At 40.9% G+C, this 27,706-nt stretch overlaps 1 protein-coding gene across 1 annotated transcript; it reads right to left on the bottom strand.

The window, feature by feature from the left end:
• Positions 1–3,525: 3,525 nt before the first annotated feature.
• On the bottom strand, positions 3,526–18,067 carry xirp1 (xin actin binding repeat containing 1). Its single transcript, XM_053438619.1, has 8 exons — positions 17,744–18,067; positions 17,123–17,256; positions 16,794–16,848; positions 16,401–16,717; positions 15,643–15,725; positions 12,034–12,182; positions 11,741–11,782; positions 3,526–10,625 (listed from the first exon to the last, which is right to left on the bottom strand). Exons 2-8 carry the CDS (start codon positions 17,245–17,247, stop codon positions 3,708–3,710), a joined length of 7,689 nt encoding a protein of 2,562 aa, XP_053294594.1. The 5' UTR covers positions 17,248–17,256; positions 17,744–18,067; the 3' UTR covers positions 3,526–3,707.
• Positions 18,068–27,706: the final 9,639 nt, after the last annotated feature.

The following is a 27,706-nucleotide window of genomic DNA, read 5'->3' as shown; positions in this document are numbered from 1 at the left end:
TGTCGCTCAATCCAAAGATATCATCGGAGAAAGTGGATGTTTGGGTTATGGAAGCATTAGACACATTAACAGCAGGCGGCTGACTGAACATAACATCATTAAGGCTGAATATGTCCAGATCAGCTCCCTGCTCCATTGTCTGGTTGTTTGTGAAAAAAGAATCTGAAGTTTGAGACTCATCTTGGTTTAGAGGTGCTGTACTGGGGACAGTCGGCTGATCTGCCGAGGTGAGAATCTCTTCATTCTTAGTTGATAATGGCTGAGAGTCAAGCAGGGTCAGACTTTCAGAAGAAGCACCTGTTGACAAATCTGTGTCGCTCACAGAAGATGAGAACACATCACCAGGAGCATTCCCTAAACACCCCGGATATTCAGATGAGCCAAAAAGTTGGGAGGAATCTCGAGGAGGTTCCTGGATGTTATCAGAAAATGCTCCACACTCAAGTTTACTTGCTTCATCGTCTGGTGTATCAAACAAGTCATTTGGACTTTGAACGCAGCCGTCAGTGTTTGTTTCCACTGGGGGGACAGGGGCAGGAGTGACACTGTCTCCAAAAATATCATTATTAAACATGTCACTCAATACTTCCTCACCACTTTTCTCTGCTGTTTTCTGACTGAGTGACTCCTCACATGATTGGTTGACTGACTGGACTCCGGCAGGATGATCTCCAGACTCAGTCATTCCAGGTTCAGTGACCTGCAGACCTTTAGTCTCACTTCTCTGTAAATCAGACTCTTGATTATTTGCGCCTGTATGATGATCACCTGTTTCCCCAGTTGATGTTGTGTGCTGGTTGGATGGTTCTGGAGATTTGTTTCTATCATCATCATTGTCACTATCTAGTGTGTTGGGCTTAGCAGCATTTGACTTCAGATCCTCTTGTGTCAAAGGTGGAACTTGCGAATAATTTTTCTTCTGCATTTCTTCTATGATGACTTCCTTTACCTCCTCTGTCTTTTTGTTGCCATCATGTGTATTGTCTTGTCTTTCATCTGCTGCAGCTGATTTTGGGATGTCCTCAGGCTTCTCTGAGGATGACTGAAACAGTCTACCAAAAACTCCAGCGCTCGGTTTGGTGTCTGGTCTCTTGGCATCTTTCTGTTCAACTTTGTTTGATCTGTCACTCCCACCGGACGTAAAGAGCTTAGACATAGGACTCTTTCCTTTGGACCAGGAACCCAGTTTTCCCTTTGTCTTATCAACAGGTTTCACAGAACCCTTCAGAGAATCTGTCCTGGCAACAGGCTTCTTCTGAATATCATAATTTTCTTGGTCATTGGCTGAGTCAATCTTTTCATATGGATTTTTAATTGCCTCGTCTTTGTCTTTCTCTCTTGCAGAACTGCACACAGTATTTGCTTCCTGTGATTCCAATGGATTAACTGAGCCCATTGGAGTAACATCCAGTTGATCCGATGACTTTTGATGTGTCATATCATCTTGAATTGATTTAAAATCTTTTATATGACTTTCATGCAATTCGTTCTCAACAACTCCATTCGGTATTGTCATATCATCTTGGGAACTCACTTGAATGCTCTCCACTTTAACATGAGGCTCCTGGACTGATGTTCTGCTTGTTTCTTCGTGAGATATATCATCAGGGATTTCAAGGCTCGCCTCACATTTTTGATTCAAGTCATATGTCAAACGATCAAAGTTGTTTTTGTCATCTTTATCATCCTGGGATATATTTTCTTGATTTTGCTCACGCTGATCTGAGACCTCCTCCTGGTGAGCCACCTCAACATGAGAAGAAAATCGTACAAACTTCCTGCTCTTGTCCAGCCTCTTAACTGTTGGATTATGTTTTTTGTTTGAGGTGGGTGCCGGGTTTGTCTGCTGTGGTTTACAATTTGATCCAGTAAAGCCCTTTACTATGGAGGGTGAAGAAAAGCTTGGCGCTGTTGGAAAGATGCTGTTCTGCTGGATGCGTCCAGTTCTGGTTGGCTCCCTACAGGGGTTTGGTTTCTCTAAAGGTAATTCAGCGGCCTTAACTCCTGCCTTCTTTGATTGTTGCTCGACCCTGTTGTCTTTCATTTCTCCTCGGTGGTTGATCTTTGATTGGTTCTTCTCACTATTAGCATTCTCCTTAAAACTCATACCACAAGTAGCTGCTGTACTGATGTCACGTATCTTATTCCTCAAAGTTGGTGTACATGTTTTCTGTAAAGTTTTCATCTCTGTATTCTTCTTCTCAGGTGGCCAGCTCATTTTTAGTTTGCCCTTAACATCAGCATCACTGTTAAACCCTGGCTCTCTCACAGATGACTTTGGAACAAACGCACCGGCAGAGAAATCCCTGGAGCCATCAGGAGTGTTTGAGTTGGGTTTTGTAGTTTTGGGAGTGGACGAGTTGTTGGGCTCATCTATTCCTTTATTTTTCTGAATCCAGCGGTCTTTATGTTGTTTGTGACCAAATCCCTCATCATAATTTCCCTTTCTTTTAAAAAGCTGTTGAAAGTGAGTAATGCAGTAGAACTCGCCATAAAGAGATGAATAGTTGTGGATGCTGAAATAGAACAAAGCAATTGTGATATCAAACTAAATTGTAAATGAGATGGTGTTGATTTTTACATATGATTTGTTAACCACAGTAGATCAGATTTGTAAGTGTTTTAATTTACAAAATCATCAATTACAATGTACCTCATATACCTTATAATTGCCAATATAATATATAAACTTTACTTGTGTTTAAAACTAGTGTGCTGATTAGGATGAGTATAGTGGATTTGAGTAATTTCATCATACTGTAAATAAACCTCACCTGAGTTTCTTCTGACAGTGTTTACAGCAAAAACACATGTTGTGCAGGATAAGTTTATTGGCCACCATTTTTTCCATCGGATAGACGGGTGTCAAACAGGCAGAGCACATTTCCTTGGCAGGTGACTGGAACTATGATATTGAAAACAAATTCATGTTTGTCATTACAAGAGCTTTCTGCCATGTTGTAATTTCTCCAGTTGTCACATTGGAATGATTCGTTATGATTTGTGTTCCAAGATTAGATACTTGTACAAGCTATTGACAATATTATACATTTAAATATATAAATATAATAATATAAATTTACGTTAATCAAAAGAGAAGATTTTGAACTGACCATGAGTGTACTGAACGTGCGAAAATGACATTTATAGGGATGACACTGATATGTTCAGTTAGATTCAAGACTGGATGCCAATTCATAATGCAAAAGAGTGATCATAGAAACACACAATGACAGGTTTGTCATCTGACTGAAGATATTTCTGTCCAGATTTTGAGAATGTTTCTTCAGACAACTTGAAGGACAGGTTCACAATTTTGTAAATAAATAACATCGGTCTATGCTTGTTGCCTGGCAAGTGGTGGTCTGGTGCCTACATTCCACTGTACAAAAAATAAAAAATAAAATAATAAAGCGCCACCAGTTCACTATATTTTTGTTTTTGTTTTTATTTCTCAGTTTACACAACAGAACATACAATATTAACTTTATTCTAAGCTTTAATAAAAAAAACTTATCACTTTATCAAATGGTTACAGTATAAAATCTATTGGACATGTTTTTCTTCAATAAAAAGTAAACATTTTGTGTTATTTTGGATCAACATTATGACTAACAAAAAATTTGTATTGTCATAACGTGATGACCACACAAATGCATTCCTAAAAAAAAAGGACTGGGAAATACATTGTCTGATAAGTGGCTAATTTAGAGCTTTTCCTTCGGTTGGCTGAATGTGACGAACACTGTCCCCTCCTCCTTGGTGTTGCTCAATACTTTGTCTTCAAAAGGGCGACCAGATCTTTGCATTAAAGGGGATGTCATGACTTCGTATCTGGTTGGACTCCCAACTACTTCAAACAGAGCAGATGATTTAGCATCAGCTTGTTTGGTGACAAATGTGGAAGTTGTCGAGGAAACAAATACGTTGCCAAATCCATCCGTCTCTTCGTATGTTTCACTGACTGTTTTTGTGCCGACTACTCCTGCAGGCTGCTCTGGAACAGTTTTCACCTCAAGCACACTGACTTTGCGTTGACTGGGACATGTTTTTGAGCATTCAGCAGCAGATTCCTGAGAACCACCATCTGTTTTTGGTTTAAATGTTGAAACGGGCAGCTTTGGTTGTTCGGCAGGCTTTCTGGCAGCTGAGTGAATGGAGATGAATGACGGGGAGGACTGGGAAGAGGACTGTCTGATGAGTGGCTTATTGTGCCTGGGCACTTGTTGCTGGGAAGGACTTGAATCCGAAACCGTTTGCCGATTCACATCAGTGATCTCTTTGGTAAGACCTGCCTTGGCCTTGCTTGACACAATACTTATTTTTCTGATGTTGTTGGTAGGTTGAATGTTTCGCTCCGAGCTGAGAGATTCGTCGAATAGTCCTGACAATCCTGCGATGTCAGCCTCAGACTTCAGATTGGAGACAGAGTACAAAGCTTTTTTTATTGTCTCTTCAATCTCAATAAGTTTAGCTAAAGTCTCTTGCTTCAGATTTATTATTTCTTTACTTGCCCTTTCCAGGTCTTCAAACGCAGTCTCGACTGAGGAGATGCTTTCCAAATCATCTTCCTGCGTTTCCACTTCAACTTTCTTTTGCTGTGTTTTTCTTTGCTTTGCATTTGTGCTCGGTGTATCCATCCAATCAGGGACATTGGTGTATAATGTCTTCAAGGATCTATTGTCAACAGTGCTGGTGTCTTCCTCTATCTCTTCAACCTTAGACAGGATTTCTTTGAGTTCCTCTCGTTTTCTCAAATTTTCAAAGATTTCCATGGCTGCTGTCACATTTCCTTTCATGATCTCGTCCTTGTGGACAGAAAGCCTCTGTCGCCGCTCACCTTCTGTCTCTTTCACTTTCTTTTGTCTAAGAACCACTTTATCCTCAAGATTGTGATGCATTTCATTGAGGTCAGTATGCTGTGAATGACATGCGTCAACCAGACTCTTGGTCTCCGACATTGGCGCCTCAGTCTTGCTGTGTTGTTTCTTGGGATGTTCGGGATTTGATTTGTGTTGGTGAGTTGGGATTTTGTTGCTATAGTTACTGTCACTATCATTTGTTACTTTTACCCTTTTGGATAACTGAGGGACTCGACTGTCCAGAGCCTCCCGTTCCTTTTGTTCAAAGTTCTGCAGTGCAGTGTGCAAGCTCACGTTCATTTCATGTTTACCTTCTTCTGCATAATTCTTCATACACATCTGAATCTCCTCAGCTGCATTAATTTTCTGTATTACATTTCTCTCCATTTCCACAGTGCTGTGTTTTACTTGGCAGTCAGATTTATCCTCGGTATGTGGTGTTGTTATTTTTTTCTTCTTGAATTCCTTAGACTTTGAGTCCATTGATTGACGTTCATTTGCTTGATTTGAACCTTTCACCGTCACAGATTTTTGGTGGTGTGTTTCCTTTAAGGTTTCCATGTTGATTTTGTTTTCTTGCAGTTTATCTGTAAAGGGCATAGGAAACTGGTTGCTGTGGTTTGGAGGAATCATTGCAAATTTGTGAGCGGAGGGAAGTGGAATATTTGGTTCCTCCACGGTTACTGATTTCATCCATAGAGGCTTTGGTGGTAAGGATGGCTTCTGCTCCGGTGGTTTCTCACTAATCTTTTGAAGGAGGGGTGGTGGAGTTACACTCTCAGATCTGGGTGATTTTGAGATTCCATTTGCAACAGGGTTGGGTGTTGGGTTCTGTGTTGAAATGGATGGTTCTCCTTCACAGGTTACTGAAATTGAAGGAGACAGTTTTGTGTCAGATGGAGGCATAGACACCACAACACACTGCTCTTGAACAGTCTTGCTCCTCCCTGAACAAGCCCTACCTGAGTTCCTGTATATCATTGCAGCCTTATAGTCTCCCTTGGATACATTTACACTAGACTTCTCAAGAGACTGCAGAGCCAATTGAACATTTCCTCTTACAATATCTTCTTTATCTAGAAGCTTCTGCTCTGTCACTGCAGTCTGCAGCGACCTAATGGCTGCCCTCACATCTCCTCTGATTACTTCTTCTCGCTCTTCTTCTGTTGTTTGGCCATTGCATTCATAACTTACAACAGGTGTCAGTGAGTCTGATGCACAATTACTGACTATAACTGCTCTTTGTTGACATGCCTCAAAGGGAATATAGCTTTCTTGATCTTTCACTGCATCACTGACCTTTGGATAAGTCCTGATTTGCTGACATCTGGAGGAGGATGAACTCGTAGATTGCTGCACTACTGATGAGGTCTCTTCTTGTACGGAAACATTCAGGTTGTAAATATTTCCAGGAACAATGACTTCACGCTCCACATGCATGCTTTGCTGCTTCGCCATTTCAAGGGACCTTTTAGCCTTTTTCACATCTCCGGATATAATGATCTCTTTTTGTGATGTGCTTTCTTCTACTTCAGGACCTTCGGCTGACAAATCCATGTCATAGATAGTTCCGGGTTTGATGATCTCCCGTTCCACACTCATGCTCAGTTGCTTTGCACGTTCTAATGACTGCATTGTTGCCTTAACGTCCCCAGCCACTACTTCCTCTTTTTCTACCATGAGAAGTTGCTTTACTGCAAGTTGTTGCTTTGCTGATGAGATATCTCCAGGAATAATTTCTTCCTTTGGAACACAGTTGTCAACACTGACAGTAGACTCTGATGAAAACACCTTTTTGGTATTCTCTACGTCTCCTGGCAAAACATCGGAAATGGTTCGCTCCACTTGATCTTTCGGCTGGCAGAGACTCCTCTTTGCTTCTTTCACATCCCCCTGAACTATTTCTATCTGTTCTTTAGCAAGAAGGCTACAATCAACTTCATCTCCAGACAACTCAGTATGAAGACTTTTCAGGTAGTGCAGATCTCCTTTCTCAATGCAGCTTTTGTACAAGTTCACATTTCCCTTTTCAGTTTCATCGACTCTGCACGACACTGCGGTCCTCTGACTATTGGCAGTAGACAACAGATTTCCAATCGTAGACTTCACATCTCCTCTCTCTGTGGCGTGAGTCTTGGCTTTGGTTTCATAATTGCAGATGAGTGAATAAACGGTCATCTCTGCTTCTCCTCCTGCAGTCTCTTGCATTAGGATTCCCTTTTTCAAAGACTTATCTTGAACAAGCACTTCCTCAATCATCTGGACAATTTTGTGTATCCGTTGATCCCTCTCAAGGTTGATTGTTGTGGCTGACTGGTAGACCGGAAGTTCTACTACAGTGGTGTTCACTTTACCCTTCTCCACCTCTCTAAGAAGAGTAATTTGGGGCTTGAGAGTCGGTTTAATTAGCAGTTGGAACATGATGTTCCTGATGTTCCCCTTGATAACCTCTTCCTTCTGGATTTGCACACCTTCATTGCTTTCAACCAGATATTTAGCCATGTTAACATTTCTACTCTCATTTGCTTCTATTATGATGCCACTTGAGTGAACAAAGGACATTTGGTAGAGATATGATAGGGCGTCAGAAACACTGTTGGCAGTGATTTTGTCCAATGGAGTGGTCTCAAAGAGCCAGGTTGTGCACTCCACATCAGCTTTTGGTATCTCCTCCTCGACACCTTGCTCTGAGGTATCCTCTGGCTCCTTGATTTTGTCTAGCGCTTGGGATTCAAACAGCCAAGTGCAGCGCTTCACGTCTCCTTTCTGGCTGTCTTCTCTGTGGACTGTTTTTACTGTACCTTGCTCCTGATGTTCACCTTTCAGGCTGTCAATCGATTGGTTCTCAAAGAGCCAGGTGGAGGTCCTGACATCACCGTGTTGGACATCAGTGACACTAACCATTCGCACAAACTTGTTGGATGACTGTTCAGATTCAAACAACTCTTTATTAAGCCGCACGTTACTGCTTCCAAAGTTTTCAGTTACCCTGACAGAAGACTCCTCGTGGCTGGTGAGAGAGTCCAAAGGTTGCGTCTCAAACTTCCATCTGGCCGATTTGACATCGCCTTTCTTGACATCTTCTTGGGTGACAGCTCGGATCACAAATACTTCATTCTCTGCCTTGATAGCATCAAGTGGTTTTGTTTCAAACATCCACCTCGCTCCTCTTACGTCAGCACTCATCACCTCTTCTTTTTTCACAGTTGTGACCTCGTGGAACAGTCCCTCTTTGTCTCTGATGGCATAAAGCGGCAGGGACTCAAACATCATGGTGCTTGATTTCACATCCACATTACTCAAAGGCTCCTCTGCAGGGACCAATTTCTGCTCAAGGGGCTCGCTGTGGATTTTGTCCAGTGAGGAGGTTTCAAATATAAACTTTTTGTTCTGGACGTCCCCACTCACAGCATCACTCACTCCCTGAAGGTTTGCATCAACGGTTTCATTATTAATGAGGTTCATGGGACAGTTCTCAAACATCCAAGTTAACTTATGTGCCGAACCGCTTTCAATTGGTTCACGTTGGCTCAGTTCATCACACGTTGTCTCCATTTCTAATCCTATTTCATCAAGTGACTGGGATTCAAAAAGTTCTTTGACTCGTGATACATCTCCTGACTGGAAGTCGACGAGGCTGACACATCTCATGTCTTTGTCTGAATTTGTATCCTGTCTAATTCTGTCCAAGGTTTCTGTTTCAAAAAGACATTTGACTGTTTTCACACCAACCTCTGATTTGACAGCGTCTTGCACAGTGCTGCAGAGATTCAAATTGTACTCCTCCCCATCTTTAATGCTGTCAAGAGGTTGTGATTCAAATAGCCAAGTAATGGACTTAACATTGGTGTTGTCGGTGGCTTCTTTATCTTTGACATTATCTGATTTGTTAAACAAATTGCCCATTGACTGTGTTTCAAATAACCATTTACAATTCTTGACATCACCCGTATGAGGCTCCTCTTCAACAGAGACATTTTGCTCTGTCTGGTTGAACTTAGAATGGATCCCGTCTATTGTCTGCGTTTCAAAAAGCCACTTTGCCATCTTGACATCTCCCTTCGTATCCTCTTGTCTGGTGATGCCTTTGATAACCTCGACATTTCCTTTTCCTTCTGCAAGCTCGTCTATTGGCTTGGTCTCAAACATCCACTTGTAGTTTTTAACCTTGCCTTTGATTAATTCTTCTCGGCTGACTGTTGTAACCTTGTGGAGGTTTCCAGAGCTGTCCTTTATTGCGTATAAATGAGGTGCCTCAAACATTGCTCCGTTACCTTTCATGTTTCCTGCTGGGGTGGCATTTTCCTCCTCAATAATCTCTTCATCAGAATGAGCAATTTTGCTCAAAGGAATTGTTTCAAAAAGATGTTTGAATCCCTTGACGTCACCCTTTTCAATCTCTTGTTTTTTGAATGAGGTGCTCTTCTCAGTACTGCAGCTCTCAAACATTCTCTTTCTACCTTTTACTTCTCCTTGTTCATCAGCTGAAAGGGTAATTTTCTTCAGACGCCCGACTTCATAGGTATCACTAAGAGTCTCCATGGGTTGAGTTTCAAACAACCACAAAGAAGTTTTGATGTCCCCTCCAATTATTTCTTCCTTTTCCAAAGATTTTTCATCTGAATCTCCTCTCAGTGACGCCAAAGGCTGTGTCTCAAAATACGTCCTCTTGTTGACAACATCCGCCTCTCCACTGCATTCTTCCACTGTTCCTTCAAACTTGTCCACGCCTACAACCTCTTGTATTGTGCCAAATGGCTGAGTTTCAAACATCCACCTCTTTTGGTCAACTCCACCTCTGTGCCCCTCTTCAAGTGATATCCCTCGAATGATTTTCACGCCATCAGTTTCCTTATTAATCAGGTCCAAAGGCTGGGTTTCAAAAAGCCAACGGGCAGTGCTGATGTTATTGCTGTTGATCTCTTCCCTGCAGATGGATTTGATTTCATGCATATTGCCACTGTTGTCTCTGATGGCACAGCAAGGTTCTGTCTGGAACAGTTTCACAGTCGTCTGGACGTCTCCTTTCTGCTCCTGGAGTTCAGATTTCAGTTTCAGGAAGCTATAATCTTCTATGGAGTTGCAGCGTCCTAAGTCACACAGTGATTTTGACTCAAAAAGCAGCCGAGTCCCTGTTACGTCTCCTGACTGGATGGGTTCTCTCAGCACTGCCTCGACCAGCTCACCTTCTTCTCTTATGGATTTATTTAGAGAATCTAAGGGCTGGGTCTCAAACAGCCATGTTGATGTTCTCACATCACCTCTGACAGAGGTCTGTCTTTTTGCAGACTTTTGTTGGGTGCTGTCAATCTGCTCAAACATAGAAGATGTGCCTCTGACATCTCCGCCTTTTAACTCCTCATCATCCAACATCTTCTTGGTTGAATGAGGGTCCCCAATGTTGGCCAGATTCCAGTTCTCAAAAATCCATCTCATGGACTGCACTTCACACTGATAAGCTGCATCTGCTGCATCAGGGTTTTCTGACTGCACTGCCTCCATTATCTCATCATCCACTACATCATCAAGACTTGCCCTAAGGTCAGGGTGGATGTGTTTAAAGAGTCTCTTCAGTTCACTCTTCTGCCGTTGTTGGTAGAACGTGGAGAAGGTTTCTTTAGGTGGGATAGGGAGGCTATCACATGTAGGAGGCCCTTCATAGTCCAGGGGTCTAGGTGGTACAGGAGGAGGTGGAGGGATAGGGAGGTCATCTTCATCACGAGAAGATTGTGAAACTTTGACTTTCCTGGCTGCGTCAGCCATCTTAAAGTGGAAAACAGATGGGAGTGATATTGTTAGGATTTAGTTATCATAAACAGTATTAGTGATGTTACATGCAAATAATAGAATGGCATGCATTTGACAAGTAAAGCAATACTTTACCTTTCTTTGTGCTGACTTGCTGTTTGTCACTGCAAACCATCCTGTCACCAACATGCCATCATGACACACCAGGATTAACGAAACACTTCATAGCTGTTAGTAGGCACACATTACCCGGACACATGCACTATAGCGTAAGTGTGTTAAGATACTTTGATAACTTTATTTTATCTTCTTTTTTTTTATCCATAGAAACAGATGGATATACAAATCTTGTGTAGTTAAATTTGTAATTGTTTGGCAGGTTAATTTTGGTTCTGTTTTCCAGGATTATAAATCCAAATGAAAAAAGAATTCTGAAGGTAAAGTAGTGACACATTTAGTCATTTGTTTATTGTTGGCCACTTGGAGGCAGCAAACACGACACGGAGATATTATCACATTATTAATAAATCAGCTAACTGTTTCCTAACAGACCCAGTAGATCCAGAAAAACATAAACATAATTTTGTACTTTTATTAGATACTCTCCTCTGATTTGTTCTGTAACACATCCTGAGGGAAATATGAGATATGATAAAGTAACTTATCACATCAGTGCTTAATAATCCTTTAATTTCAATTTGTAGTCGACCACTGTTCCATAACAATGTTGCATACATCACCATCCTAGTACTCTTCCTTACAGACTGTGCATTATATTTGAAAAAAAAAGGAAATTATTTGTCAGCCGGTCATTCTAATCTTCAATTATGCCGATTGAAACTTTAATTTTAAGGTTTAAAAAAATAATCTGTCCCGTGTGCTTTGATTAATCACTGAGGACACTGTTAATATGAAATAAGTCCAAGTTAATTTCAATGTGGTAAAGAATATTTTGATGCTAAATTGTTCTGTTTAATTTGGTCAAAATTTATATTTTTGTCATTTTCATAATCACAAGGTCAAATGTTAAGTGTCTTTGATCATGCAAGCAAAGTATAATATTGAACTACCACAGCACACATTATTTAACAGCAACCACACTTTTTTAAGGGATGAAAATGAGACAGTACCTTAATGCTCTTCGACCTTGTTGCTGGAGCACTGATATATTCCTGTTGAACAAAAGAAACATACAGTTAATAAGTAGTTATCTTCATTAAATAATATAAAGGTTCTAATCATTTTCTATATAAGTTTATATCAGCAAAGTTCTGCACATGTGCTATATAAATTTAAAGTATGCAGTAGATTAAGTGTAAAATGTTGAGTGGCTCCCATATTGTGACGAGCATAGTGGCCATTCATTGCTGACGCCCTTGACCTCGGTGTGTGGAAAGGAATGAGAGGAATGTTAGGAACTCACTGGCTGCGTTGAGCCTCCTGTGGCGTCGATGGCTGCTCTTGACAGATAAAGAGCGGATCTCTCTCTCACGGAGGAGGAAGCAGATATCCTGTCTCTGGCTGGTCTTGTCGGGGAGATCCCTGTAGTCGGCGGCAGACGGGTTTTATCACCTGTAATAGAAAAGACTAAGTAAATTCAACAAAAGTAATTTACTTAGTTACTCAGTTACTTAGGGCTGGACAATATAGCCCAAAAAGTGCAACATTTTTCAGATCATTTGTTATTGATAATCATCACGATAATTGTCACATTAGTACAAGAGTGAAGGTTGTAGATTTAAACTCTTTTTATGAGCAGAGAATGACAAACACTTGATAAACAGCAAAACATTTTATATGTTATACCTCCTCACTGTGCTTACAAAATACGTAAGCAATGCAATACAGAAGTATATATCGGACTTTTGTTATTTAGCTATTAATGAATATTATATTGTCATAGTTAATGATATTGCTTCCTACAATAACTGTAATAAAACATGTTTTGTATCCCTTTGGCTTATGTATAGATTCATTACGCTTGAAAAAGCAGGACACATGCTGTATCCCAAAATAATCAAAGTAGAGTGCCTGGTGCCGGCAACAAGTTTATTGACAACACTGTGTGTGTGTGTGTGTGTGTGTGTGTGCGTGCGCATGTGTGCCTGTGTGCCTGTGTGTGGGTGTATTTATAGTGATGCTCATAGTGGGTGTATTTATAGCGACATTTGAAGCTTTCTTATCACTGTTAACTTGTGGAAACAATTTCCTCTGCCGCAAGGCCAACAGCATGGCATTCTCACAGTGGCTTTATATATAACTTTTCTAGTCTTGATGACCACTCAAAGCGCTTTTGATTTATTGTGATAAAGAAAAAACAATGTAGGCTTTGATCCTGGAGGCTGACAAGACAAATAGACCCCCACAGCCTGCCTGCTGCCTGGGACCACATCAGGCCGCATGCCATGGGCCGACCATGATGCCCAAGAAGACAGTGGGAAAAAAAACAGCAACTGCTAGCTCAGCTGGGGTGAAACAGATTGTTTGCACATTGTTTATGTGAGCTCCCTGCCTCCAAACCGTCAACCCCTGACCAAAGGAATGTGACTGCCTGACCCCATGAAAGACATGGAAACTATCTCAGCTTGAACCTGCTGCTGATTGTTGCTATTATAACACTGTCAGCAACTAAAAGCAAATGTCCCAGAAGCTGCTAAAACCATTTGAAATCTCATTGGTCAAGAAGGTAGCAGCTATGACAAATGCAGAAGCTATTTTAACATCAGCAAAGTGAACAATATGGCGAGAGCACAACAGCCCAGTTTGTTGCACAGGCCAACCAGCTGTAACTAATGTCCAGATTTGAGCACACCTCTCCTTTTCACACACTAAGCCCTCATGGGACAAAAGGATGGACCAGCAAGCCGGCGCCTCTCACGAGTGCGGACTTAAAGCATTTTGTATAGATGGGCGAGCAGACAGAATGAGGCCCCGCATGGACGTCCTCGCCCACTAAACTGAGGGGTCAACTTCATCACTTGTCATCCATTCATCATATCATCAGTATCAACAGCTGACACTGATTCATGAGAAGTGAATCAAAGACATTTCCTGTTTCTTTTTTAACGTCTCTTTGAGCTGGGTTAATTCTCATGAATGAGGAGGAGCTATTAGCAGCACAGTAATGTGGGGGCGTTTTGGGCTGAGCTGGCAGCTGTACAAATGATGGGGAAATGCAGTTGGTATTTGTTCTATCGCCACCACCTTCGCCGCCATCAGCTGTTGCAGATTGTTGCCACATTCACAGACTGTAATGAAAACCTGCACGCCCAAAGGTGGCTCATGCCGGAGGGTCTTAGACCCCCCAAACAGCACCCACCAGCAGACAATCCAGCCCTTTTTTATTTTTCCATTTTTTAATAACCTAAGTGCTGCTTATTGGTCAGTGATTTACAATCAGACTTTTCTGATAATAGAAACAAGGGAAAAAACAACTAAGCCAGCTAAACTAGACCCCTTTAGAGAAGAAAAAAATTAGATGATACATCCATTCGTCAATCAACACAGATATCAAAGGCAACTACTTTTATCATTCAGAATTTCAGAGTCAATCATTCCAGTGTCGTAACTGTCGGGATATGCTCCTTCTCTTTGTCATGTATCGTTATCACGGACAGATTGTTCACCTATTAATTTTTACAATATTCTCTGACATTTTATAGACCAAACGACTTATCAATAATCAATGTAATCATTAGTTGGAAACTTCAATTGTAATTAATTTTTGTAATTTTATTTCATTTTAGTATAATAAAAGTAAAGAGAGAGTCGTGGACACTCTGCTTCACTACAGAACCAAACCATATTGGATGAACCACATGACTGTCAAACAAAACAAGGTAATATAGTAGCCTTTCTCTATTTCCATAAAGGTAATACTCACTAAAATACAATCCAGCGTCGCTCTCACTCCCGTCCCTGTGTATCTCCACTGTGCTGTGGATAAGTGACTCTCAAGGCCTCTGCGATGTGCGATACAGCCTGTCTCCTCTCTGCCCTTCACTTCTCTGTGACTGAACTCTTTCTAGTCCTGTGGCTTCAGTGACAGCTGATTTTTATCAGAGCCCACTGCCTCAGTGGAAGACTTTGGCTATTTTTGGGAGGGTGGGCTGGCGGCTGAGTCAATCACCACTGTTAGTCACTGAGAGACTGGGGCAACCCCTCCACCTCCCATTCCCACAGATACAGTGTCACCCACTATTACGGGCACTGGGTGAACTGACAATATGTGTGTCAGTGGGTGCTCCGAGGACAAAAAATAAAATGTGAACAGGAACCCACTAAAGGTCCTAATTTGGAACGATCAGTGGAATAAGTCTGGTTTAGGGACTGTTTTTTAACACTTTCATATTTGAATCTGTATTTGGTAAAGTACTAAATCAATCAGTAATGAGTATCAGTAATTCAGTTAGTAATCCACTAAACTCACATTCCTGCCTGTGTCTCAAAGGGTCAAAACAAACGTCTGCAATGATATCAGTTCCAGGACTCAGAGTGGCACGGCTCAGGGGGCCAAGGCCTGCGTCACGGTCAGAGCCGTCAGCGAGAGCCTCACTCCTATCTTAAGCATGTGTGCGGCAAACACATAGCTATGTATTTACACTCCGACATCTTTGTCTTTATTTAGCTTATTGATGATGCATCTCAGGGCAGAAGAACACACACTCTGTCACGATCTACAAAGTGACACTTCAAATACCATTTGCTCTTTGGGAACTTAAAACAGATTCATGTGATATAGGTAATTTGTAGGGGTGCTCGAACACAGTTTTTTGACATATGTTGATGAATCTGTCATATCTCAGCCTATCTGCGTAACTCCATAATAGTCTACCAGATACAAAAAAAAGCCAGGAATACAAACACTAAATGACTGGAACTGCTTGATTTCACAAGTTTTCAATAGTGATTATGAAATATGGCCACAAAATACAACAGTGACCTCATGTCTGTGACGGAGCCCTGGCACTGATCCCACCTGCCCTATCACATCTCAGGAACTGTTAACATGAAATACGGCACCGCTGCTCACCGTGTGAGTATCTCCACATTTTGCTGTTAGACTCCTGAGGTCCATTCACGACCTTTCCCCTTTCCGCTTGGGTAGTTCCCTGTGGATCAACAGTGTATATTAATCACATATATTTTAGTTTTTCTTAAGTTTTAAGTGGGCACAGCCCAATAAACTGTGTTTCCCTGCCACTGCCCTTTATGCTAAGCTAGGCTAACCCCCTGCTGGCTCTATTTATTAAGAGTTGATATAAGAATTGAATGAATCATCCAACTCCTAAAAATAGAACTATTCCTTTAAAAACATGTGGTGCTAGATTGGTTTCACATTTCAGAAAACATTTTTCTTTTTCCAGGAGCTGAAGGTATTAGTGTTGCATGACTAACTTCAATTTAATTTTTTAGAGCAACAAATAACAGTATGCATTATTTCAAGGTCCTTTGAACAAGGAAAGTTAAGACCTTATTATAGAGAAACCCAACAGTTCCTACCACGGGCAAACGTGGCAACTGTGGAGAGAAAAAACTGTGTTGGGGCCCTGAGCTGCCTGGTGCTGGAATTGGAAAGTTTTTGCCAGGGATCTTCATCAGGACACTGGTTGATTAATTTTATGTGATCACATTATCTGTAAGTGTTTTTTCTTTCTGTGGATAATTGAGTTGCTTTAACACTAAGGCACCAAGAACCACTGAGGACCATCAGTTCAGTTAAACACTGCATATAAAGCCCACATTACGTTCTCTCAAGCATGAAACAATGGCCATAACTTCCACAACTGAATAGTGGCATCCTTTACCGGGCTGTTATGGCCTCTCTGGTCCCGCAGGGGGCAGCCTTCCCTTGTTTTAGTGCCAGCAGCAGCCTTGATGTCCAGCCTGGTGCTGCTGTGGAAGTTCTGCTGCAGCGAGGCCTTGGACTCAAACAGGGCACACAGAGCTTTGGTGCCTGAGGACTCCTTCTGAGGGAGGCATTCCATGGAGCGACTCCTGGACAGATTGGAGCTTCTTCCTGGGAGAGAACGTGGCCCCCCCCAGAGGACCACGTTCTCCCTGCTCTCTGTCCTCCCCCGCTGACTGTCCACACTGATTTCTGTCACCTGGAATGCAGCAGCTGAGTTTGGTGGTTGTCATATTATTACTAATGATGAAAAAATAAATAAAGATATGCGTTACCTGAAGTTTATGATCCGCTTTTTCAAGATTCCGTAGGTCACTACAGCTTTGGTATCTGTTTAAACAAATTTATTGGCAAATTTATTTATAATGCTCCTTGTGGTTTGAACTCAATGATCAGCTGGGAATTTGTAATAGGTAAAAACGAATTAAACTGTTTTATGTGCCCTTATAAACAAAAGCACTAATTCTTAACTTTCATTCCTCATTCCAGAAGAGGACAATGCAAAGAACCTGGGGGCAGCATGAGGCAGGACAACCTGAAGCACACTCTGTCAACTCAGCTTATAAAGGTAAGTAACACTGAAAAAGTACTCTTTCAAACTCACTGTTGCACCAGCTGCGACACAGACTTCCTGCTCCAGTGGCTTGAAGCTGGCATGACCCATGACGTCTCCTGAACCCCAGACAGACACCTCAGGGACTGGGTCCTCCTCAGCCCAAAAGTCTCCATAGCTGGTCCCTAATAGACAGATCAATGAGAGATCAGTCCCTCTATCGTAAACAAGTTTTAACAGCATTTTGTTATATTCAGAGCATGGGAAAATATCTTTATTCATTTATCTTTCTGAGAATTGCAGCACTCAGCTGAGTTTTAACTCAATATCATTATGCAATAGATTGTCACACTGACAGTCATAAGACTCTGTTAATGTTTATGAGGATCCAAACTCAGACAGCAAATGCTAAACGACACCTCGGTCTGACTCTGCTCTATTGTATGATAAATATATGATAATATTTAAAAAAAAATATATATATACCCTGTCCTCTGAATAGAAAATATCTAACTTTAAAGAGAGAAACTCATATTCTAACATATATTCCATACAATTCTGCAGGTGAAGAAAAAACCACAAGTTACAAAGCAGAACACAGTTACAATATTATCATCTTAAATAGGTTGATGCTGTTCTGTTTGCAAAATTAAGAATAATATTCAAACATACCTGAAGAGAAGCAGAAGAAGTCACCTGTGCATATCGGTCTGTCTGGCAGACTTGTGAGTTTAAGAGAATCTCTCACAAGACACAGCAGTTTGTAGTGAGCAAAGTCCTTCACAACTTGTGATTCAAGCCTTCCGGATAGGAAGAATTGCTGCAATAACTTTACCTTATACATTTCTCTGACACACCAATAAAAGTCACAGGGACACAAGATTAGTTTATTATGCAAAGCACATCACAAACTAAATCCATGTAATATGTTGTTTTCTGTCCAATACTGGTGATGACAGTATGGGAAAGAATGCAGAGACCAACCAGAGAGCAGAGCTGGTGTGTACAATGACAGCTGGTTCAGTCAGATGTCAGTTTTGAAATGCCTGGCATGGCCCCTCTGTTACTGTATCTCATGAGCAGCAGTGTTTTATCTCCACCTCACATGCTTACTATAAGTGACCTTACTGCTGGAGCAGGAGTCACACTCATTCACTCATTCACGTCACGTGCCAGTATTCCTTGATGTGCTTAGACCAGACCTGGGCATTGTACGGCCCCCGGGCGTCTCCTGACCGGCCCGCGTGAGGTCAACGTATGTGAACAAACATTTTCTGTGATGAAGTTAAACAAATCCAGATACAGATCCTCTCTCACTGATGATCACCTGTCAGCTGTCCTTCGCATATCCACCTCAGATATTCAACCTGACTTCAGTGCACTTATTCATGCCCAAAACAGACTAGATTTCTCTCACTTAACAAGAAAAAAAAAAAAAAAACAGCAAATGGGGTGATTAGACTATATGAGTTAATTTAAAGCTGATCTTTGGAATACTGCAAAATAAAAATCATATTTTGTTCACAACTGTTCTTGTAAATGTTGATTAAAGTGTGATATATTGTTGGCGTTATTACTTTGCCTGCCTCACTTTTTCATTGCCTAACCAGAAACATTTACTCTTACCTGTAGAAGCTTATCAAATTAATATGAGTAGAATTGAGTTCAGCTTATTGGTCCGGCCCTCCACAACTGTCCATGTTTCTTATGTGGCCCCTTAAGAAAATGAATTGCCCACCCCTGGCTTAGACGATAGTGTGTTAAGCTGCTGGCGCTATTCTGCCGGTATAGGTCTTAAAGTACAGGAAAAAGAGGATCACAGCCAGAGCTCAAACTGTCAAGTTACAATTCTGGTGTAATTGTAATGGTAAATGGCTTTGTATTTATATAGTGCTTTTCTAGTCTAGATGACCACTCAAAGTGCTTTACAGTACAGTTTTACATTCACCCATTCACACACACATTCATACAGTGCATCTATTCGCAGCACTTTGTTATTCTATGGGGGGCCATTCGGGGTTCAGCATCTTGCCCAAGGACACTTCGGCATGCAGATGGGTCAGACTGGGGATCGAACCGCCGACCTTCAGGTTGGAGGACGACCACTCTACCCCTCAGCCACAGCCGCCCCACACAAGGTGTTCAAAAGGGAACTTTATATTTTACTAAACTAGGACACAGGAAACATGAGGTAGTCAATAACTTTAAAGATGCACTAGTGTGCTGTTTATTCAATCTAAAATATGACAGATAAAGTTCCTTTAATCCAGAATAAAATAAATGTTTGTTTCGTTATTTTTAGATATAGTTGAAAATGCAAATCAAAAACTCCTGGCCTGTTTATTGCATCCCCAAATCCTGTTGTGTATGTTTTTATTGTATTGTATATGGTCATGTTAAGCAGCTCCAGGCTGATCTCAGTTTTCAGCCTATAAACAACAGTAGAAACTAAATGTGCAACAGTCATGACTCACATCAGAAAGAATAAATATTTCTTGCTGTTTGCAGGTGAAGTAGTTGTACGCAACCACCACATAGTTATAAGTGAGTCTCTGTTAATATAAGGCATCAAAGCTTTGTTCGGCTAAGTTATGTAGCTAAGTTAAGCAAACATATTCTAACATAGCTAGCAGCTTCTTCTTTACTTGCTACTTCCTCGTATTTTGGTGTTTACTTATTGAAACATCTGCCCTAATCTGTATTTTTATATTAAGCATGGATCAAATGACTACTACTAAAGTAGCAACCAAACTGATATGCATTTTTGTTGGTAAATATTGATATTAGGGACAAAAACATTTTATTTTCTAAGCTTTTTTAAAGATCACTATTTGCTTGAAAAAGTCATTTTCAAAATATATTTAATGATGTATGGCTTGCACGAAGCCATATGGCCAATAGTAGACAAGGAATAACTTAAACTGAATCAGGAATTGTGTATGGATGTTGGACATATAACTGGCCCCTATCTGTAAGTTGTGGCCCCTTTATGGTGCCTGATTTAGAAAAATCCTAGATCCGCGACTGTGTAGAAGAAGTGAGGGTATTGGGCTTAAGGCCATCAGGTACAGAGGAAGACGAGTTGCTACTTGTGAGCTAGATGTGTATAAGCTACTGCTTGCAAGCAAGTTATTATATGCTGATTATACAAAGGACATGGAAGGTGCTATCAGGTGTCAGGTTACATAAGCTGTATTCTGACTTAGCTTCCACTTTCATGTTTTGTATTCTTAAAGGCCCTTTTAAAATTCTTACAAATTTAAACATTTCATCAGTCCACTGTTAACATTTCTTCTATTTGATCTTATTATTTTTTATTAAAAAAAATTAACCATGCAATCATCTAGAAAAAAAATAATACGTCTATTTCTGTGTCAATGTTGTATTAGAACCAGGAGATGGCACCAGAGTATCATACCTCCTGTCATAGACACAAATGTGGTTAAAGTGGTCATAGCTGCTGGTTTGCTGCTGACAGAGCCTTTGTTGTTGCACTGACAATCGAGGTGAGCACACATGCACACATGGCAGCTGTTTGCAGCACTAAACGGTTATTGGATTGCATTTGTTCCAAACACATCTAATGCAACTTTAGAGTATCATGGTACACATTAGTGCTGTCAGACTCAGATATCAGCGATGGCGGAATATTGCATCTGAGTTGTGTCTCAGTTGTGTTATCAGCCATTAATGCATGTCCTTTGCCAGCTGTGGTGGTAAAAGAGGCAATCAGAGAGGGATTGAGTGTTTCGTGGGAGGGTCGTGGGGGGGGGGGGGGGGAGTCAGACAGTCGCACCCACACTGCTTCACAGAACAGTCAGTACTGGCCTGAACAGCTGAGAACAGAGAGCAGGTCTCCTTCCTCCTCCTGCTGCTGCTGCTGCTGCGTGCTCCTGCGAAAGCCTCACATGGAGTCACATGTGACAGCCAAACACCAACAGCAGAATACACTGTGCTGGAGCGCAGAGAGCACAGGAGCTCCCACTGCAGGGCTGATAGGCACACACATTCTGAGGCACAAGGAAAACAGGAACACACAACGTGCACACTTATACAACTTTGTTTGTCTGTTACTGTGAGTGTGTAGTAAAGCAGCTTAAACAGAGACCTTAATAGATGCACTCTGATATGTATATACAGATGATATATATATATATATATATATATATATATATATATATATGGCTGAGCAGTGCAACATTGTACCACATGTTCCTTCAGGGAAAATGCATTTTGCGTCCACATAGCGACACACAGGCTATTTTGTTAGTGTGTAAGAAAGGTCACCACAGCTCCCTGGCTAATGTTGACAAGAGACTCATTGTTGAAGGGGGAATGTCAAAGCCAATCACACAGCTGCTTTGCTGTTACAGCTTGCACTGCTCACATGCAGAGACAGATAAGATCACTTCTGTTCAAAACTGTACTTGTGTAACCTACTTTGCACTCGCAGCTGCCACTTGTCTTGCTTTTGCTAAAATACTGTGACAGTGATCACACATCGAGGATGTTTGAAGAGACTAAAATGGGTAAAAAATTGCCCCTTTATTACGAAAATATGTAAATCAAATCATTTTTTTTTTTAAATGATATATCTAGAGTACATAGCCATATTGTGAGTGTAGCAGCTTGAGCCCTTCTGTTCCTATAGGAATGACGAGGCTGAGAAGAGAAGGCATTTGAATTATACATTGAGGTTCATCTCAGTACATGCTCTGTGTATGCAGGTTACTCTGCGTCATATTATAGTTCACATACAGATACATTTTTCTGTCTACATGTTGCACACAGAGCAGCCTCTTGGACTCCAGGTTGTCGAAGCCCCACAGTGATATGATATCACCCCTGGAGAAGGGCCAGCATTAGGCAGCCGTACCATCGGCACAAGGCCAGGGCTTACCATTAGGGTGTCACAGGAAGTTCTCCGGTTTCACCCCCCCCCCCCCCCCCCCCCCCCCCCGGAATGATACCACAGCACAGACAAAAGGATGACCGTTCATGCATCACGTAAGGTGTTACTGTTGTGACATTTTCTTTATCTGATGGCATTTCCTCAATAGAGAAAGTGAGGATGGTCTCTTTAAGAGACGTTTGGCACAAAGTTAAGTTTAAAGCCCCTAATTCTAGTTTCTATTCAAGATTTGAACCACTCCCAGGAGGATTCTACACCAACACAATGTGTTCTGCCAATGCGCGAGCAGTTTTCACAACTTAACCATGTGCCTGGATTAATCTGCATTCTCTTCACTGGTTTGAGATAGGGTTAAGTCAAGCAACATTTGATTCAAAATGTGATACCTGCTGTGAGGTAGGGCTGTAGAGATTAGATGTGAGGAGGACAGATTCTCCATGAATATAAAATAAAAAACGATCTTTCTAAAAACCCATCTTCCCCTGAACTCACGTGCCTCTTATGTGTGGCCCTCCTGTCTCCTGCTAAGTGAGGCATGTCACTGGCTGTGAACATGTTTCTGAGGGAATGGTAAGAATGGAGCCCATTCATTTGTGCACTGATTGTGAAAGTGTATATTATTTTATGTTGAGATTCTTCTATTTCAAAAATATCTGTAAATACAACATTTTTGTCAGCTCATAACCCAAACATGGACAACTAGTAGCTACAAATCAGGCTTATTATCTGACATGAGGTGTAAGATGTTAGGGGTTTACAGGAGGGGAGTTGAGGAAAGACCCAATTATCTATTGTTATCTTGGCAGAAAAAAAGGAAAAACAAGCAACTTTAGCAGTGAACTAGGTACCTATTTATGTCAGAGTTACTGTAAATATGAATATACAAGGTACAGTGAAACCACATTGTGAACCTTCGCACACTATTTCGATTGAGTTAACATATTCTCTCCCTGAAACATGGCCACAACCAGAGCTCAATCTGTCCCCGATCACTTTCCTGCTTGAAGCCATCCACCATGTTTCCACACGGAAAGAAATGTGCGACTGCCATGTTGAACACTGTCTGACTTTTTACTCTGCAAATGCAAACTTCAAAAGTCTATCATAAAATAAAAATATGCCATTTGACAATACTTCTATTAATGTTGTTTAAAAAACTTGTTTAAAAGTGCTACAATGGTGATTGACAGTGAAGCAACCGTGATTCGTGGTCAAAGCCTCATTACATAAGCATTTGGTAGCTAACTGCCCCAAGCTCCCCCTGGCTACTGAAGTGATTTGCTGATTAATTCACAGTTTAACGTCACCTTACAGTTATTAACAGTTATTAAATATACCAACATCCAAAGGATGGACAACAGTAAACTATGACTAGTCAGCAAGATTTCAGCAAAAATGTCTTTCCCTTTAGGGACAAATAAGGCAGTTTATAGCATAAAAGGGTTTGTGCCAATAATGATTTATGGAAATACTGTTGTTTAGTTTTTCCAACGTTTTTTAGGTGTTTGGAACTGCTCTACTTTGGCTGTCCCAAAATGAAGTTTGATGTTACATTTAATTGCTTAAGACTGCATGGGCTTAAACCGGGAAAGTCTGCACATTTAGACGTTTTAAAAAAAAGAAACATGACATAACTGCTTCAGACATATAAATGCACAAAGTCAAAAGATTACGGAACCTGAATTCACATAAAGGATAATGCATAGAGCCAACACCTGTGACGTAAAAACTGTTAATGGCAGCTTTACTGATGATGATGATGATGATGATGATGATGATGATGATGATGATGAAAACTAAAATACAGCTCCACTGCCTCCCTCTCAAGCCTCTAAAATAGAAACAGCTGGGCGATATTTGCCCCTGTGGCCATGGTGATGACTGTCAAGATATGACATCAGAGGCTATGTAAAAAAAAAAAAAAAGGAGCAAGCGTGTGCACATGTGACATTTCTAAGAGAAGTTGTGGAGTAAGAGAGAGAGGGAGGTGAGGAGAGAGAGGGGGATTAGAGATAGATATCTGTCCTATCTATCTTTCCATCTATCTATCTATCTATCTATCTATCTATCTATCTATCTATCTGTCTGTCTGTTTGTCTTTCTGTCTTTCTATTCCATACATCCATCCATGCAGATACGGATATTACATAATCAAATGAATATACATACATATACATATATTATAATGCATATAGTATTAAATTCTATATTTTATCTATGATATACTGTATATAATAGCTATTCTATATAAATGAATTCTACATATATACGACTGAAATTATGTTGAGTGTATTGATTGATAATAATTTTTTAATTTTTTTAACATTTCTGCATTGTGTCTAGTTTTACTTCAATTGAGTACTTCTATCATGACTACTGTATATTTATCTGTCATGTTTGATACTGTAGTCAAGGAAGTATGAATCAGGAAAACAAGATTATCTCCAGGCAGCACGTGGTCCAGTTGGCACCTGACATTATTACCTGGCTGGAAAGCAACAACGCACACACTACGACACTACCTGATACTTCCTGCTGTGCCCAGGAAAACCGAGAGTGGTCATTAAAACGAGGCTTAAATCCCTGAGATAGAATCCACGGGAAGGAAGGAGAATCTGGGGCACAGTTTCACACGCCTGAAGCTTTGTCAAACTCCGTCAGTATATTGCTGTATGTGGGCCATTGCTGGCACAGCTTGACTTAGGAAACGGGGCCACGAGAGACAGTGGTAGAACGTGAGAGGCTGCCAGAATGTAGGTTAACTATAAGTTCAGTCAGACAACTCACATTCAAATGTTTATTGCAACAGTAGAACAGGTTAGTGTTTGGCGTCTAGGCTCCGACTTAATCATTCCCCCAGATATGATTACACAGATATGATGGGAGTTATGAGCAAATACTTAAACCTGTTCTGTGGCGCATTATGTCACTTCATCATTCATTCACGTGAATTGTATGATAAATACATCAGGTTAGTAAAGTGGGTCATGCAGACTTTGATAAAGTGATTAAAGATATAATCAATCTGTATTTTCACTGCATGCTAAACAAAGAAAAATGACCATTGCAGTGGTGTTCAAGTGAAATGTAAATTGTCCTCCATGACTCATCTCCATCTCTGTGAGTGCAGCGTGACGAAGAGTCTGGGCCAACCGCCGGACACACAACAAAGTCCTGCTGTGCGTGGTAGCAGCCAGCAAAGGGAACAGGAAACTCCAACTGTATTGCACAAATGTATTTTGGTCCCCACAGTGTGATTGTGCCATAAATAGGCCCATAGCCTCACGTAGCACTTTGATCATGTGTTATGATGAGTAAGACACTCTGAGACCTCAGAGACTGATCAAGCTGCATGGAAAACTTACACACCCATCATTTATTCACAAAGTCCAAGTTTGGTTATATTTTGCTCTGTATTAATCCCTTCCTCTCTCCTCTGCTGTAGATTCTCACTTGTGTTTACTACCCACACAGGGCAGTGGAATAGAAAACACACACATGCACTGCACTGACCCCAGCCAAAGTGGGTCACACTATTCGTACACACTTCCTTTCAGAGCTGAGGTCAGGACGAGCGGTCCCTCCTCCGGCCAGAGCCACAGACCCACAGGTATTTTGGTTTTGGTGCAGTTTTTGTTTTACTCCTCGCGGATGTGTGCCAACACAGGGGTCAAAGTTCAGGCTCAAGAGGGTTTTGGTCTGGTCTGTCTGTCCGTTCATCGGTCGGTCCATCTCTTAATCTGACGCTCTGTTGGTCTGCTCCTCTGTGTGCCAAGCGTCATGTCCATCCCAGTCGGGGACGCAGAGTAGCCTATGATTATCTTTAAAAGGAGAGACACTGGAATGTTAATCCAGACGCTTTACTTTTTCTCGGACAGGAGACTTCCTGCAGAGACTCAGAGGTCAAAATGAGTGTGTGCATACATGTGCATTGACAAAGTTCAGTTATCGCTGACATTTGTTTATAAGAAATGGAGTAAAAGCGTGGAAGCAGGGAGGAGGATTTTTTCTTTGAGCACAAGAGGCAGAGGCTTTTCACCCAAATCCATAATCCTGCCCATCTAAAGCTCCTCTTCGCCTCAGGGAGTTTTCCTGGAGTTTAGGAGTGTCAGAATAAAATCTTCATTACAGAGGAACACCAATGAGTCATATTACAGTAATGTAAGATGAATACCAAGGAGTGTGTGTCACCTTTAATGGAGGTCTGAGCACCAGTTTCAAAAGAGGTTTAAAGGCCGTTTCTACTGACATGAAACAGCAGACTGTCTATGGAAACAAAGAAAGGCCATAAAATAAGAGACTTACAGACAACTTAACACTTAATTGTTAAATTCAACCATAACTATTTTGTTGCGTTGAAAGTATTTCCTCTTACTTTGGTCTTCTGATCGCTTTGTCCACCCTCTAAGGTTAATTTGTTTCTTTTAATTTGAATAATGATAATATAGGAAATGCCCCTCTAGCCCAATTACATGTGCCTCAAGTGGCAGCTCACATGTCCTTCCTCTTTTATAATTGTGTCAGATTTCCTTCTGATGGTAATCACCAGCTGGATGTTTACATGTGATCTATTTACCACCATCATCACTGTTGGTAACAGTGCAGTGTGAGCACAACAGACAGGAATGTGTGGAGAGCAGCGTCAGTCATGATTTCTGCCTCTTGGTGTGTCACTGTCTGCGTCAAGACAGACAGGGGAGCTGCAGAGAGGATGCGATGCAAGAGGAATCCCCCCCCTATTCCCAAAGCTAGCATTAGCTTAGAGGATGTAGCATAGGACATATTTTTGAGGTATGTGGTTGTCTCCTATTCGTACATGTTATTCTGGACGATGCTCAGTTGATTAATGACTGAATTGTGTCGTGTTTGAATCTGTACAAACAATGTTACTGTTTCATGAGGTGAACCATGTCCCTGTCAAACAAAAAGAGCTTAACAGGATGATTTCTAATCAAATGTTATATGGACACAATTTATCTCGTAGCTGGACGACATGATTCAATACTTCTAAATCTTTTCATAAGTACTTCTTTTACACATCAATGGAGAAAATAAATGGGAAATTTACTTCTTGAACCAGAGCCATTCTGAAAGCGGACAGTCACTTACACTCTATATAGCTTAAATCCAGAGATGGAAAGTAACAAAGTACAAATACTTGGTTACAGCACTTAAGTATATTTTTTAGGTATCTGTACTTTACTTGAACTTGTATTTTTCGGACTTATGTATTTACTTTTGCTTCCTACATTTTAACACAAATATCTCTACTGTTTTTTTTGTGGTTAATTATTATAATTTCCAACATCAAGACATATTTAAACCTTAATGGACATTAACACAGGAAAGACGACCTATTGGTGAATATCAAGCGCAACAACGTAAAGTATGTACCAAGACGAAACAGATAAGAGACGGAGAATCAATCGCAGAGAAGAGGATCAGCACAAATGTCCTTGACAGGGAGTTATTACATGGAAGAGAGTAAGGAATTTGCCATCTTCACTGATAACGTTGACAACATCTATGACGAAGCAGCGCAACAAAACTACCATACCTGAATATTTCATTCAATACCTACTTGACAGTTTTTCATGCTCACACATATTTTCTTGCTTTGACTCCCGTTGTATTAAATTTTATATATTTTTATTTTATTTTAATTGAAGTAAGAGTGGTTCAAATAAATAGTCTTCAATGTGACATGAGTCTCAGTTTGATTT

This window comes from Pleuronectes platessa, chromosome 13 (genome assembly GCF_947347685.1).
Source record: "Pleuronectes platessa chromosome 13, fPlePla1.1, whole genome shotgun sequence".
In the NCBI taxonomy this organism is placed as follows: Eukaryota; Metazoa; Chordata; class Actinopteri; order Pleuronectiformes; family Pleuronectidae; genus Pleuronectes; species Pleuronectes platessa.
This window is presented reverse-complemented; position numbering and strand designations above follow the sequence as displayed.